Below are 15,416 nucleotides of genomic sequence, written 5' to 3'. Positions count from 1 at the left end.
ATTCAATTTTGTTCAAAAAGCAAGCACAAAAAAGTGATCTATGTTAACATTCAGCTGTATTGTGCCTTCAAAAATTATGAATTATTCTGTCTGGCTTACTTGACAACCTAAACGAAGAAATTAGCCAGCTTAAAAAATATCTCCCTTTAGCTGGAGAGCGTGTTTTTTTTCTCTGATCAAGCGACAGATTGGACTTTTGAAGTATGAATAAGGTTTGTGTCAAAACAGGAACTTGAGATGCTTATTCATGCTCACATTTCCTCTCGTTCCAGACTATTGTAATGGACTTTCCACATGTAAAAAGCAAGATTACCAGTTCATTTTAGAGTTCATTTTTTAAAACCCGCCTTAACCCTTCAGGGCTCTGCAATGATGAAGACTTTGGCAGCACCTTATTTGAAGGGGTTTATGACACTGTCATAAACATGACATAACAGTCATGAACACGAAGGAGTATTCATGAATGTTTACAACTGTTGTCATGAAGTGTTATTCTGTAAATAGTGACACTATTAATGCAAAGTTGCCATCAAAGCTTAATTGAAAGTGTAAAATTTGTATTATTTGGTCAATAAAAAGTTCTATTAAAATTTGTATTGAAAGTCCATTAAAAGTGTCAACTTTGCATTAATAGTGTCATTATTTATCGAATGACACTTCATGACGGCAAACATTCATGAAGACTCTTTCTTGTTCACAACAGGTGTTATTATGTCATGTCAGTCTTATGAACACCCTTTCAAATAAAGTGTTACCAAGACCTTTCTTACTTTACTAAATAGTTAAACCCACTCACTCCAACTCACTGGACAGTTTCTGTGCAGCAGCTTTCTTTGCTCTGTCCTATGCTGTGTCTTTTAGAAACACTCTGTGATTTCTATCTGTGTAAATTGCTTTATATTTTGGCCTGCTGGGTAATTTCCCTTCCCAGAACCTCCTACTTTAAAAAAAAGAAGCTTGATACGCCCCTGCCTGGATGATAAATCGTTAACATATTTAATCTATAATGAGATAATTTTTAAAAGATACATTTAGTTTGGTTTAGAAGAGGAAACTGAGCAGTTGTTGTCCTCGGTGTCGCCCATGCTGCGTGGAGGAGGAGGAAGAAGAGGAGGAAGGTGGGGTTTCAGTGTCGGGGCGGTAAAGCTGCACTAAATAACACCTCGCCTCGAGTTGAAGCTTCACTTTAGCATCAACCTGGCATGACGGGACGACGGCACTGAAAACTGTACACTTTCTCTCAGTTCCGGAGTGGCGACTCACCGTTGCTAGTTTTGGCTGAGCTACTCAAATGAGACGTTTTCACCTCAAGCGCCGACGGTAAGTTAACCTGGAGTTGCGTCATGTTGTTGTTCCGTCAGTTATTTTGGATAATTGAGCTGACGGTTTTTAAATAAATGACGGTTTTTTTAATAAATGACGGTTTTTAAAATAAATCCCGTTAACTGTCACGAGGACACCGGTGTCCTCATGGACCGCTTGGATAACATACAAGCGTTTTGGAGGTGACAGGGTTTTTTGTGGGGTTTTTTTTAGTTTGTTACTTCGTTTGTATAATTCTCGTACAGAGTGTCTGGAGGTGTACGGATGCGTGAAGGTTGAGCAGTGAGTCCGAGTTGACGGAGCGGTATCTGGGTCAGCCTCAGTGGAAAGAGCGAGCCGCTTTATCTGTGCGACCACATGGAGGTTATCAGCGAGTGTTATTTTCATTTACGGGAATCCTGGGGGGGGGGTGTTGGAAGACAAACCCACCTAAAACTGGCTTATACGGCTGTTATGATAATAACCTATATGCAGATTTGAAGAGAGAGCTCTCCGCTTTATTTCCCCGTCAACAGAAAGGATTGTTAACATCACGGAGCATTTAAACAGGTGGTAGGAATCGTGAGGTAGTGCTTTAAAACGAGTGTTTTCCGAAGGTGGGGTCGGGAACCCATAACAGGCCACTAAACACCCATGTTGGGGTCTTGAAATTACCTCGAAACATTTGTTTCATGATTACTTCTACCAGAAGCTCTTACCAAACTTTTGTTTTCCACTTATCTAAAAATGGAGCATCAGTTGTTCTGACTCTTGTTGTCGTCATGGACTTCATAATTATCATAATTGGGTTGCAGTGTTGCTTTGCAGCTCGGAAGCCGCAAAGTTGGGAAACCAGTGTTTTAAGAAACACCTCAAAATGCAAAAGCAGAATTGTATTAGTTATATGGTGATGTGAAAAAAAAAGTATTTGCCCTTTCAGATCGAATTTTAGTAGCAGACAGATAAGATAAGCTGGGTAAATTTCCAAACCAACATAACCCTATGTGGAAAAGTGATTGTCACTCAAACCTGATAACTAGTTGTACCTCGACAGCAACAACCTCCATCGAAAGTTAATGATAACTGGAAATTAATATTTTTCATCTCTGGAGGAATTTTGGCCTGCTTTTCTTTGCCGAATTGTTTTGATTTCGCTACACTATAGAAACATTACAACCTATTTAAGGTAACATCAGAGCCACTTTGGAGCCTTTGTTTTTGTTGTTTTTGTTGTTGTTTTTTACCGTTCAGCAGGTGACATGCTGGTGTATTTTGATCATTTTCCTGCTGTTTAACTCAACTGTGACCATGATGCTGCCACCTCCATGTTTAACTATTAGTATGATATCATTTTTCTAAAATGATGTTTTAGAAAAACTCGTTACGTGGCTGGTTGTAACGAGTGGCAAACCTTCCAAAACTTTCAATTTTTGTCTTTTTTGTGAAGATTTGGAAATCTCTCATGGATGCCAGTTTTTTGCCCGGTCTTTTTCTTATTGTTACATCATGAACTCTGACTTTGAATGAGCCTGCAGTGCTTTAGATGTTGTTTCTGGGTTCCTTGTGGCCTTGTTGAGTCGTTGAAGGACTCTTGAAATAATTTTGGTTCGCCAAAACCTTCGTTATGGTTTTGTAACGCTTGCAAGACTGACAGACGCTGATAAATTAGTTTCTCGCCTGTTCTGGGACACGTCTGTTGATTCTGCAGATCTGGCCGTAACCAGGTCGAGATGCGGTGAGTGAACCCGAACAGAGCATTGTGGGTAATCACAGCCAATTCATCAGTCAATCAAATCAAATGTTATTTTTTATAGCACATTTCAGCAACAAGGTGCTTTAGATCATAAAAACACAAAAATGCAAAGTCATAGAACACACAGTCAACAATTGAAACATTACATGTTGTCAAGTGCCATCGTTACACATCATTACAAGAGTGTGATTACATTCTAACATAAGGGAAATTTGCCTTTTAATGAGCAAAATCATCATTTGAAGAGTTTGTTTAGACAATCTGAAACATCCAAGTGGTGTCGAAACACAAAAATGAGAAATCTGTCAGCGGGCGAATATCTGTTTCACCTGTTAAAGTGTTTGATTTGTCCCCCTGTGTAAATGACAGACATCATTTCCTGATCCCCATGTGTTAACTCCACTCACTTAGAGAAAAGTCCCCTGTGTGGAAGAAACGCTGTCATGTCCCGGTGCGCACGCATGCAAATCAAACACTCTCTCACACTAGTGTGGGCTGATAAAACAGAAAAAAAAGCAAGACGCCACAGCTCTGTTTATACTGACCTTTGCATCAGATATCTGTTTTTTTTGTGTTTGTTTTATCCTTTACAGAAGTTCAAACGCATCTTAAAAGAGGCTCACACACACACATGGACGTCAGGTGGAATAAGCTCAACGATGCTGCCCACCTCGGTCTGCTCTCTGCCCGTCCCGAATAGGTGAGCACAACGAAAACGACGACGGGAACCTGCGAGCTTTTTTGGTTTTTTAGAAAGTTGTTTTTAGAGAGCTTCAGTAGATGCATTTTTGTGATAAGAAACAGAACAGTAATGGCAAACTAATAATTTTGTTTTTGGTTATACGTGTTTCTCTCTGTCCGACTGTTTGCTTGTTCTCTTGATTTTTTTAAAAAACCTGTTTGAAATTAAATCCATTAATAACAAACAGAAAGATGAACTGAATGAAAAATGCTGTCGCAACAAAAAATAACTGTAGAACAAAATGGTTATAATGTGAGCAATTTAAACAGGAATCAAAAATATTTATCACCTTATTCATTTATTTCTCCACGTCTTTGGTGCTGATTTTTGTTTAATCACTAACCATTAAAAAGGACAATTTTCCATATTTCTTCATTGCAGTAATGCATCTGAGTTCTGTTTTCCCCAGTATGAATTAATAGATTGCATCATAATGTTTTTTTAAGTTGCTGATTAATGCCAGTGCACAATTCAAACAAGTAATTTATATGAAAAAAAGATATTTAAAACAGAAAACTATACATGTTTCGCTACTTGTAAAGATGTGAATGTATGTTTTTTCTAAAATAGTTTGAGAATGTCTTCGTATGGTTAATATGATCCTGCATTCAAACCCTAAATAAAAAGGATTGGCCTCGTAAATAAAGGACTAACCTTATCGCTTATTGATTTAAACAGTCTAATCATCAAATGTTTTTCGGGACATTTGGAAACCCATTGCGATTTAAAACAGACGTTTCTGTTCAGCATCATGGCTCAGTTTCACTCGGTGATCTAGGACAGGTATTCTCACTCTTTCTGTGACAATTTCCAGCTCAGTAAAATACTAAAGTTTCCAGATAGCCACCAAACTGAGACGCTTTGAAGACAGTAATGCGACTTGGACTTCCTGGAGGCGCTGTTTTTTAATAACGACAAACCAGAAGGCAAAAAGTATATATCACTATTGTCTGTGTTACTGTGTAGTATGGTTGAAGGATGCAAATTAATGATGCATCCAGATTTGTGTATCAAGTTGAGTTCTCCATGTTCCAAACTCAAAAGGTAGACAGGAAGTCTCCAAAAGCTGAAGTGGTAAAGTCTGGTGTTTTTCAGTAACACTGACGTCAAAAACCAACACAGCAGCCATGGGATTAAAACATAGGCTGTTATATAAACCCTTTATTTACACTTCTGGTGGTATGATTCATCATATTAAACACTTACATGTATAATGCATATCAGTTACTTAACATATTCTGTTAGTGTTTGAAATGCAGAGCTACTCGGTTATTAGCCAGAAACGCTATCAGGATTTAGCATATCCCACTAGTTTCCTGGCAGACCATTGTTAAGCTGGATCTGATGCTATTCCCAGTGTGACATTTCCCTCAGTTTGATAATATCTTGTAAAAATAGTTGGGCTGCGTGATATTGGCAAAATTTGTGATTGTGATAAAGCTGGTCAATATAACCATGACAATGTTAGCATAAAAACAGCTTAAAAGTTAAAACTATTATATATTATATTAGCCAAGAATTTTCACACTCCAAACAGTCTCTCTCTGCGATAGGAATATCGCACAAACTCATATTGCTATGACGATATATTGGCGACATGTTGTTCAACCCAAAAATAGTATCATGGTCTTTTACACTAACATATAAAACAAAACATATAAAATAATTTTAATTCGCCATTCTTACAGCTGCAAAAATTATTTAATATAGATTTTTAAAGTAATAATAATTATGCCCAACATTTATTGATAGCTGTTATGTTTTGCAGCTAACATTTACCGCATTTGTTTAAGCTACAGTGTAACTCTGCACAGGACGTCTGTGGGCTTTTGTTTATGGTGATCAGAGTGAACGGTGGAGGAACGATAAAAGCAGCTGCATAATGAGTCGGGCTGTTTTCTTGGATAACCAGTTCGCAGCTGAGCACGCCTGCCACGCCCTGCAGCTGTTTCCATAGCCTACATTCATTAATACAGGTTACTGTGCTGTTCCTTTAGTTTTCAAAACCGCCTGACAAATTTTTCAATAAGCAGTCAAAAAGTGTAGAAGCTATCAGCCAGCTGACCAGCAGCGCACAGCAGCAATTGAGGAGATATTTTCAGTCGGTGAAAACACTGATCTGTCTGACTCTTTCTCTGGCACCTCAGTAAGAAACTTTTAGCTTTTTAGAACAAAGGTCAGTGATTTTTAACTTTTTGTCAGTTTTTACTTATTTGCTCTACATAGAAGTTAATTAGCTTGTATATAAATCTAAAAACAACAACATTTGTCTCACAGTTTGAGAACTGCGGTTCTCAAACTGTACAAACTTTACAGAGCATAAAAATTTAATTTTTATGCTCTGTAAAAATTACATTTTCAGTCTTGTTTTCAGTTTTACACTGTAGCTTTAAATGTAAACATCAGCAAAATCTGTCATTTTGGCCGATCAGTGCAGTTAGTTTTAGCCTGATTAACTGCTGGCAGTAACATGGTATTTTTCTATGAATTAAAAAAATTTTTTTTAATGATTTTTGCAATAAATTTCTGTATTTTCTACATTTCATAACTGTTAAAATGATTTGAAATTTATATTGAGTTATTTTTATTCTATGTGTTCTCTACAGTAAGATAATGTGTTGTTGTTCACAGCCTAACAGTTTCATTTATTGTAAATTTTTTTAAGTACTTTCGTTTTACAGTGTCTGTTTCTGCTTCCAGTTATGTCAGCCAGCTGAGCACCTGCCACAACACGCCCGAAGAGGACGATGAGACCATGAACACAGAGGAGAGAAAAGCCAGCACCGTCCACAGAGCGGACCCCGCGTCCGACCTCCACGCCTACCGCCGGCCCTCGGACCGCACGCCGTTCCCCGACGACTCCATGTTCAGCCGGCGGGGGTGGAACCGAGAGCAGGGCCTGTCATTCCCCTCCTCCAGCTTCTGCTTCTCACGGCTGCCCCACAGCCTCTCTGCCGGGTACAACCAGCCCACCCCGTTCCCCAGCCAGGTCAACATGCTCCACCCGAGCCTGGCCAGCAGCTGCACGGGCTACCCCAGCAGCCTGCCGTCCTGCCTGGGCCACAAGGATTACTCCAGCTGCTCCCAGGACAGCTGCCTGTCCAGAGACAAGTCCGCCTCCCTCCCCAGCCACCACAGCGGCCACATGAGCCTGGAGCAGCCGCTGTCGCTGCACTCCAACCCGCCTTCGGCCGAGCTCTACCACCACACCCTGTCTCCGTACTCGTGCCCGCAGCAGGGCCCCCCCTGCTGTGCTCAGTGTCCGGTGGACGCGTTCAGCAGGCGGCCCGTGGCCAACAACCGCGCCTGGCCTCAGTACAACCCAGCTTACAGCTCGTACTGTAAGTCTGGTCCTCCACTCTCTGACAACCACAATCAGTGTGCAGGTTTCCTTGATTCTGTTTTTTGTCTGTTAGACCCAGAAGACTGCAGGACCCCTGGAGCTGGATTCACACACAAGTGAGTTTAGTGCTGGCATTTGATAAAAAAATTTTTATCTGATTAATCTCTCTCATGCTGTGATTAATCGTGATTAATCACTATGCCTAACTTTGAACACTTGAAATATAAATATGCACGCAGTTGTGGTTTTTGCAGCAATGTTGCCGCAGGCAACCTCCTCCTTCTTCTGCACTCCAACCAGTTAAAATGGAAGCAATTATATGTTTTGTTTTTTTTGTTAGTTTTTCTTGTAGCAGAAAGCAGATAATCTCTCTGTTATCAACAACAATCAAGGGGAACTTACTCTATTACACATGCATACAAAGAGTAGGAAACAACTGACAGATCAGATATTTTATTTTACGGTTCTTGGGTGTCCCACCCCTTTCTGATGTCGCCCTGGAACTTCTTTATATTTCTTTTTTGAAACATGCTGCATGCACGTTTAAAAAATGGTTCAGAAAATGTTTTATCGTCTCAAACCAAACATGTGTGAAGTTTCTCCGTTTTCCAGGGTTTTATATTCAGGGAGTTTTAAAGGAAGTCATTTTCTTTTAAACGTTAATCTGTAAACGTCCGTCTCCACGTGGAACTCGTGCGATGGCGTAAATCGAGCATGTGAAATTTCGTGCTCAAACATATAGCCACAACACAAGAAAGTTGAAAAATGTTCAACTTTCGTTGCTGCAGCGGAAATACCTTTCACCTTCCGCTGTCGTTCTGCGTCAAGCCCAAAAGCTTTCTGCTGTCTTTTAGACCAAACCAGATCATTTGACCAATCTGCGTTATGCAACATCGGTGTGATGAAATGTTCAGACGCCGTAACGCCGACAGCCCTGCTCGAGTTTTAAACCAGCCTCACTGTGTGTTTATTATTACAAAGTTTGGCCCTGAAGTTCTTTGTGTTTCCTTGCAGCGGCCAAAACGTCCCGGTCAAAGAGAGACACCCTGCGTACAGCACGCCGCTCTCTCTGGAGCAGAGTAAGTCTCGGCGGCCGCAGCAGCAGCAGACGGCGCCGCTGCTGAGCCGCCTCTAACTGTCCGTCTCTGAACGCAGGGCGGGTCTTCGTCACGTACGAAGCCGACAACGACAAACACGTCAACGAGATCATCAAGTTTGTTGCTCTGCTGCGACACAACGGCTTCGACACTCATGTATGTGGCAACCGTCGTTTGTTTTTTTTGTGGCTGTGCTTTCGACTATTTGACATTCCTAATGAAAAACAAAGCAGCACAATACTCAGTAGAAATCCCTTACAGATAAGTCCAAACATCCCAACTCAAAATGTTCTATGTATCTTTAAATAAAAGCGCATATTGGATGTAAAGCGCTCTGTTGGATGTGAATATGTGTGAACTGGTTCTTAATGAGTTAACGTCAGATGTCTGAGTGCAAGTGAATGCATCGCAGAATGATCAGAGCTTCAGAGTGAGTCTATAGCGGAGAGCTTTAAGCAACAGTGATGGTGATACCTGACTGTGGACCAACTTTACTAGAGCGCCAACATGTGTGGTGGGATGGGACGTCCTGACGACACACAGCTGACCACACCTTGTTAATGTTGCCATGCCAACATGCTCCCTTCATTTCTACCTTTTCATAACTTATGCTTCACTCAGACTGAGGCTCTGCGTTACTAAATTTGCTCTTCGTCATTTCTCTAACCAAACAAGGGACGTGTTCTTTATGTTTCTTTTATTATCATCAATTATTAGGAAAAATAGTTATGAAAATGAAGTTGAAATAATAATTAGAGTGGCTGAATGTTGATATAAACGATACAAAAATGAGGAAAATCTTAAAATAATAATTCCCTCCTTGATTTGAAGCTTAAAACACAACCAGTTATTTTAATTGTGTTCCACCATTGTTTATTTTTTGTTTGTGCTGAAACTGTCTTAACATGAAATATAAATAGTAGGAAGATCAATCCTATGCTTGGCATCTCAGCTGGTCCCAGCCGGAGACTTTGGGTCTAGTTTAAAAACCAGAAGCTAGTTTTCTTAATCTTTAAATGAATGTTTGTCATCAGCTCCAAAACCACAGTGATTGTTGATTAGGAGTCCATCTTCTTGAAATACCAATTTTTATCTTTCTTCTAATTAAATATGAAATTAATTCCAGAAAGTCAGACTTTTATCAACACTTACCCAGACTTAAAAAAAAAAAGACCAAGTGAAATTCCAGTTTTTCTAGATTCAAGTTTGCAGTGCAACTCTGCTTATAGTAACACGTTTCAACAATAAATGTTCATTTCTGACTGTGTGGACCTCCATGTTGTTGTTTTTAAAATTAGTTAAGAGCTTAACATACACGTGTCTTTGTTCTAGATTGACATTTTTGAGCATCAGTACAGAAGCATAAGCAAGATCGACTTCATGGAGCGGTACCTCAGCGAGGTAAGAGCAGACCTTTAAAAAGGAATGGAAACATTAAAAACCCGTCAGAGGTCATCTTTTCATCTCTTTGATGGACTGTTGCGTCATCCGGAGCAAGAGTAGACTTGCCTTTGGAAGCCGTCCTCCGTTGGATTTTGATGAGTGACGATGTTTATCTGCTCTGTCAGAAAGAGTACCTGATCATCATCATCATCAGTCCCAAGTACTACGAGACGGTGACCACGTCTCCGTTCGACCTGGAGAACGACGAGAGGACCTTCAACACTGTTTACATCCACAAACAGGTCAGAGTCGCCTCCGCTCTCAGCTCGTCTTTAAAACGCAGCCCAGACTCACTGGTGTGTGTGTGTGTGTGTGTCGCTCAGCTTCAGAATGAGTTCATCCAGAACGGAAGCAAGAATTTCAGGTTCATTCCCATTTTGTTTCCCGGGGCTAAAAAGGTAAGTCGCCGTAACGCCACACGGATCCATGGTGTTGAGAGGAGAAAACTAAAAAAACAAAACCTCGTGGCGTCTCGATTTGTGTTTTTTACAGTGTCACGTTCCCAACTGGCTCCAGAACACTCACGTCTACGGCTGGCCGCGCGATCGAGACGACATCCTAAGACGCCTGATGAGGGTGGAGAAGTACAACCCGCCCCCCATCGGGGAACTGCCAACCATCGTTTCCATCCCCATCTAGAGCGCTGATCCGAGGACAGCGTCCTCCGTCCCCCGAGACAAGTGGGGACATGTTCCTGCGCCTGTCCTCCTTTAATCTGTGATTGTAAAGACTCTCAGGTGCTTTTGTAGATTCTTAACTTTTTTTCTTTTTTTATTCACAAAGAGAAAAGTGTCGGTGTCGACATGAAACGTGGATCGGAGAGGTTTTTTATTTGGTACATCTTGTTCAGTTTGCTTTTGTTCTTTAAAAACAGTTTAAAAATCTCATTCATACATTTTTTTACAAGCCAATCACATATGTACTACTTGGTTAAACAAAAACAAAGAGCTTTACAACTTAAGGAATCTGTTTTTAAAAAAAACAACAAAAAAACACTTTCCAGTTCTCAATATGTTTGATTAAAAACAAAAGTTTCACTATAAAGATGTTTTTTGCAGCAGCAGGGATCATTTTTGTTTTGTATCAAAGTAGTTAAATCGTGTTTAGATCGATTGTCTTTGTGGTATTTTCACTCAAAGTGACTCTAGGATCTCATATCGGTCTGATCAGCAGCTGGTACGTCACTTCGAACACCTGCTGTTTTTATGAATTTTTTTTAAATCGCTTCTTTTTTAAAAACTCTTTAAACCATTGCTTTACACCTTACTGTCTACATTGGGGGTTTTTTTTGTTTGTTTTGATTTTAACCTTAAATGAAATTAAGATGCTGAAAAGCTAACCTCGCTGTACATTAGTCTCTCTGGGAGCCAAAGTGTCGGCTCGCCTCGTTGCCATCGATCAGACAAGCAGAGGCCTGGATTTTTATTACATTTTTTTTTTCACCTGGAGGAGTGTCTGGTTTTGTTTAGTTTTTTCTCCTTCAAGTGACGAGCTGTGGGAACATCGCGTTTGTTATAAACGGCAGAAGGAATGCAGCAGAAATCCAGTCTCGCCGCTCCTCCTCCCCGGGGCCGGCGGCGCTCCTCTCTCGTCGGCTCACGTAGAAAAACGCCTCGACAGGAAGTCATGAGGAGATAAGCAGCTGACGCAGCTGTGCGGTACGACTTCTCAAGAATCGGCAGAAATGCACTCAAAACGGGGTCATCAAAACCCGTGTGCGGTTTGAGACGAATCTGCATGTAACGCCGTGTGACACATTTGAAGCCAAAAAATAAAAAAATAACGTCTGCGTCGGCAGAATAGGTGTTGTTCATCCCAGCGCAGGTTTACGGCGAACAAATAAAAACTCCTGCACCTGGAATACACCACAGCAGGTGTTGACATGCAGATTAATGGGCTTTTATCTTCACTGAAAATGTTCATGCAATTTAAAAAGAAAATTTGAATACAGTCTAGTATATGTATATATTGAAAGGCACATGAAATATTAATTTTAAGGACAAAATAATGACATCTGTAACTAAAGTTGGTTACACAGTCATTTTATTATGTAAATATCTCTCAAGATTTAACAGAAACAAATATCAGGCAATAGTTTAATTTTAATGGTTGTAAAAACAATGAAGTGCTATTTGTTCAAATACTACAAAATACATTTAATAAGCAGGAAGCATTTTATTTCCTTCAAGGAAAAAAAAAAGAAAAAAAAAAGTACTATAAAATAAGTTACAGTACAGTGAATTTGTCCAAACAGACTTTTGTTCCCGTCTTCCAGCCTTTTGTAAGTACAAACCGAAGTAGGGTCAGACAGAAACAAGGTCTGAAAATCGTCGTCTCCCCCGTGAAGAAAAAAAAAAAAGGAATTATACAACCGTGTCGTCAAGAACTGTGTGGTGTTTGTAAAAAAGAAAAAGGCACACAAAGGCTTCTGACAATGTAAAAAACATTCAGGTCTTCATCTGCAGGTCACATGTCTGGTATCGTCAACAGAAACAGTTCTGTACTTCATGAGCCCAGGGGGGAAAAAAAACAAAACAAAAAAAAAGGACAAATACTTCATGTTTAGTCACAAAAAACAGAGGTGAGCCCTCATACATCGTCAGCTGGCAAAGGAGGTATGTTGAACCTTGGTCTGGTGAAAAAAGCCATCTTCTCTCTGCAGAAAAAAACAAACAGATTAATGCAAAACCTGTTGCTGAAAAGTGTGGCATGTATTTTACTTAACCCCCTTTACTTCTATATCCTTCTTTTCCACCTTTACCCAAAAACATTTATGTGAGATTGTAGCATCTAGCGAACGCATTTTACTGAGCCCATTTTCTGCAGCCATGTTACAAACATTGACGCTGCTGTGACAATTTATCAGATATGGTAGATTTGAGAGAGGGCAGCAATCAGAGAAACGGCCGAGAGGATCGTGGCAACTCTGGAGGAGCTGCAGAGATTAAAAGCTCAGGCAACTATTCCAACTATTTTGGCCTTTTTGGACACGTGACGTCTCATCTTCCCATAAAGCCTTTGAGAAACGTGTTGGTTCTGTGTTGGCAGCTAATGAGTGTCCCGTTTTCTGAGCGTGAGGCTTGTTGACTTTGTACAAGAACGTGTTGACTTGATCCGTGATCACACCCAGCATCATGTTTTTTTAAGATTATTGCATTTCTTTGGCAAACTTCACCATTTTTTCAGTCAGTCTAATCTGTCTTTTGGAATAGAAGTTGCCTAATAACGATGGTCACCTTCATATAAAGTGCCCATCTCTTCAGGCCATCATCCCTACATAAACACACATCTGATTAAAACATATTAGCTTTCAAGTTTGCAACAGTTTAGAGCTGAAAAATACTTATGATTTGGCTAAAATGCTCATTTGGCTACTAATTTGGCATGTGGTGTACAGGTGAAGCTAATTTGCTTGCATTAAGTGCTGGATTTTTGTTTTTAAAGAGCAGCAGCTGAAGCCAAGCAATACTTCTGCAGGTAGGTCTCTGTTTTCTTGCAGTGGCACGCCTGAAAATGGTTGTCATACCCCCAATAATTTATGGCAGGGTTGGTGTGCTGACGAAAACACTGCTGCTGCTTTAACGCCGGAAATTGTAGCTGCTTGCAAGCAGGCGCAGATGGAAACAAGGCAAACAAAGCTATTTCTGCTAAATGTTTTATGAAAAAAAAAAGAATGCATCTAAATTTCTGTAAAGTGAAAAGATGTGAATTTGTTTTCCAACCTGAATGTCTGCACCGGCAGGGGTTCCTTCTGGTTCTGCCCTCTCATCTGCAGAACCTCTTTGGAAGCCTTCCTCAGCCTCCTCTCCGCTGCCTCCTCCTGACGCTGCTCCTGCTTGCTCTGGTTGGCCTGCAGGGGGCGACACCACAGTCAACTTGCTGCTGCGGGGCAAGCAAAGCCCCCCGAATGAAACTTTTCTGTAACAGACCCCGCGGAGGTGAGAAGCAGTCCGTATAAGCATCATATCACTCTCTCTTTCTCAAAATAAAATCTCTTCAACGGCGCTGGTGTGAAGTACTCGGCAGATATGAAAGCGCACATGCGCAGAACGCACTGCTGCTCCGTTTACGCAAGAATGCACGGCCTGTTACACACAATGGCGGAACGCGTTGCGTGACAAAACCTATTCAGCGTAGCACACTTCCTGATAAGGAATAAATGTTACATGGACACTTTGTTCATGGGAGATGGATTTCTGTTTATATTGAGATGTAAGCTAGCGAGGTGGAAGCTAAAGCCAACAGCGAATGAGCGTTAGACAACACGCTAAAACCACAGCGCCGTCTTGTGGCCATGGAATTGCAACTACAGCTGACTCAAGACGACTCAGTCTAAACCTGGAACTTTTCCCCTTTTCAATGACCGAAAATAGCAGTCAGTTTTCAGGCAGCGGTCTCGTGTAAACGTCGCCATGTCCGGTTTTACCTGTCTCTGGGCCTCTCTGAGCAGGCAGCGGAAGCGCTCGTCCCTCAGGGCCCAGGTGGGCAGCTCGTCGGCGTCGCTGGCCTGCGGCTCCTCCAGCCGCAGCTTGAGTTCCCTCAGGGCGCTCAGCTCCTCCATCAGCTGCCGCAGACGCGTCCTGCAGGCCTGGAGGTCCAGCTCCAGGTCCAGCGAGGTCCGCGTCGGCTGCTCGGCCAATGAGGAGCGGTACGACGGCTGCTGGCACACACAAACACACGCCTTGAACAACACAGCGAGCAAAGATGCTGGAAGGATTCATTGGGATTTCACCAATAAAAACCTGCTTACGATTTTCTTTTCATAGTAAATTAGATACGAAGCATCCAACAAGCTTCACTCTATGGCTAAAACTGTTAATTGATCATGTTTAATCGACTATTGAAACAATTGTCAACTAATTGAGTAATTGATTAATCCTTAACAGTAGGATGCAGAGTAAAAAAACAGATTGTTGAAAGAACAAGACACACAGAGCAGTAAGTCAAAAGTGTACAAAAATATACGTTTTGCATTCAAGATGGGGGAAAAAAGCTTTATAAACATGCTCTACTAAATACACCTCAAGAGTTATTTTAGATTTTTTTTCTTTTCAAGATATTGGGTTGTTATGCATCTTGTAATGTCATTCTAATATTGTATGAAGGACACTTGCATGGCGACATTTGGCAGAAAGTACCAAATATTTTAATCCAAATAATCAGTTAATCAAAATAATCGAGTGATTAATTGATAAGATAATCGTTAGTTGCAGCTCAACTTTATGCATGTGTTCATTACATTAGGCTAATTAGAGCAGGATCTTTATCGTCTACAGATAACTTTTCTACCCAAATCTGGCTACTTTAAACATTCAGTGGTCTAGTAAAATGTACAGTTTATTGGTGAATTCAAAATAAAACATTTTACAAGTAAATTAATTAGGTGTTGGCAATATAAAATTTGTATGAACATTTATAGTTGGTGAGTAACATCAACTGTGATTTTGGCTCCGGGGACAAAAAGACAACGTGCCAGAAAGTAAACAAACCTCTGCATCACTTCAGAGTCTCAGAACTGCTAATATGTTTTTGTTTTGTTTTTTTATTTAGGATTATCCTGCATTTAGCTCCACCTTTCCTTCCATCAACTCAAATGTATTCCTGCTGAAGCATGGTCCTGCCACCAAGGATTTAAAACATTTTTTTTATATACAAGAAAAATAAATAAATAAAAAACTCCATCCATTTTCTGTTCACCCTTGTCCCTAATGGGGTCGGGAGGGTTGCTGGTGCCTA

At 40.7% G+C, this 15,416-nt stretch overlaps 2 protein-coding genes across 8 annotated transcripts in view; one reads left to right on the top strand and one right to left on the bottom strand.

The window, feature by feature from the left end:
- Positions 1 to 1,129: 1,129 nt before the first annotated feature.
- On the top strand, positions 1,130 to 10,621 carry traf3ip2l (TRAF3 interacting protein 2-like). 2 transcript variants are annotated; one of them, XM_028027262.1, is made up of 10 exons: positions 1,132 to 1,320; positions 3,649 to 3,755; positions 6,498 to 7,138; positions 7,214 to 7,256; positions 8,155 to 8,219; positions 8,296 to 8,393; positions 9,570 to 9,638; positions 9,806 to 9,922; positions 10,004 to 10,078; positions 10,173 to 10,621. In XM_028027262.1, exons 2-10 carry the CDS (start codon positions 3,715 to 3,717, stop codon positions 10,317 to 10,319), a joined length of 1,296 nt encoding a protein of 431 aa, XP_027883063.1. In that variant the 5' UTR covers positions 1,132 to 1,320; positions 3,649 to 3,714; the 3' UTR covers positions 10,320 to 10,621. The 2 variants fall into 2 exon arrangements, with proteins under 2 accessions (XP_027883064.1, XP_027883063.1); XM_028027263.1 differs by lacking the exon at positions 3,649 to 3,755 and having other exon boundaries at positions 1,130 to 1,320.
- Positions 10,622 to 11,706: 1,085 nt separating this feature from the next.
- The window catches only part of wwc3 (WWC family member 3), a 40,364-nt gene continuing 36,654 nt past the window's right edge, over positions 11,707 to 15,416 (bottom strand). For 3 of the 6 annotated variants that reach the window (XM_028027252.1, XM_028027254.1, XM_028027257.1), the window contains exons 21-23: positions 14,107 to 14,340; positions 13,403 to 13,530; positions 11,707 to 12,336 (exon numbers count right to left, since the gene is read on the bottom strand). In XM_028027252.1, coding sequence (XP_027883053.1) covers positions 12,270 to 12,336; positions 13,403 to 13,530; positions 14,107 to 14,340 — 429 coding nt within the window. In that variant the 3' untranslated portion in view covers positions 11,707 to 12,269. Of the gene's footprint in view, positions 12,337 to 13,402; positions 13,531 to 14,106; positions 14,341 to 14,750; positions 15,357 to 15,416 lie in introns of those variants that run through there. The other 3 variants (XM_028027253.1, XM_028027255.1, XM_028027258.1) reach the window with 2 other exon arrangements.

The sequence above is a fragment of the Xiphophorus couchianus genome, chromosome 9 (genome assembly GCF_001444195.1).
Source record: "Xiphophorus couchianus chromosome 9, X_couchianus-1.0, whole genome shotgun sequence".
Lineage (NCBI taxonomy): Eukaryota > Metazoa > Chordata > Actinopteri > Cyprinodontiformes > Poeciliidae > Xiphophorus > Xiphophorus couchianus.
The sequence above is the reverse complement of the archived record's forward strand: the minus strand, read 5'-3'. Positions and strand labels throughout refer to the sequence as shown.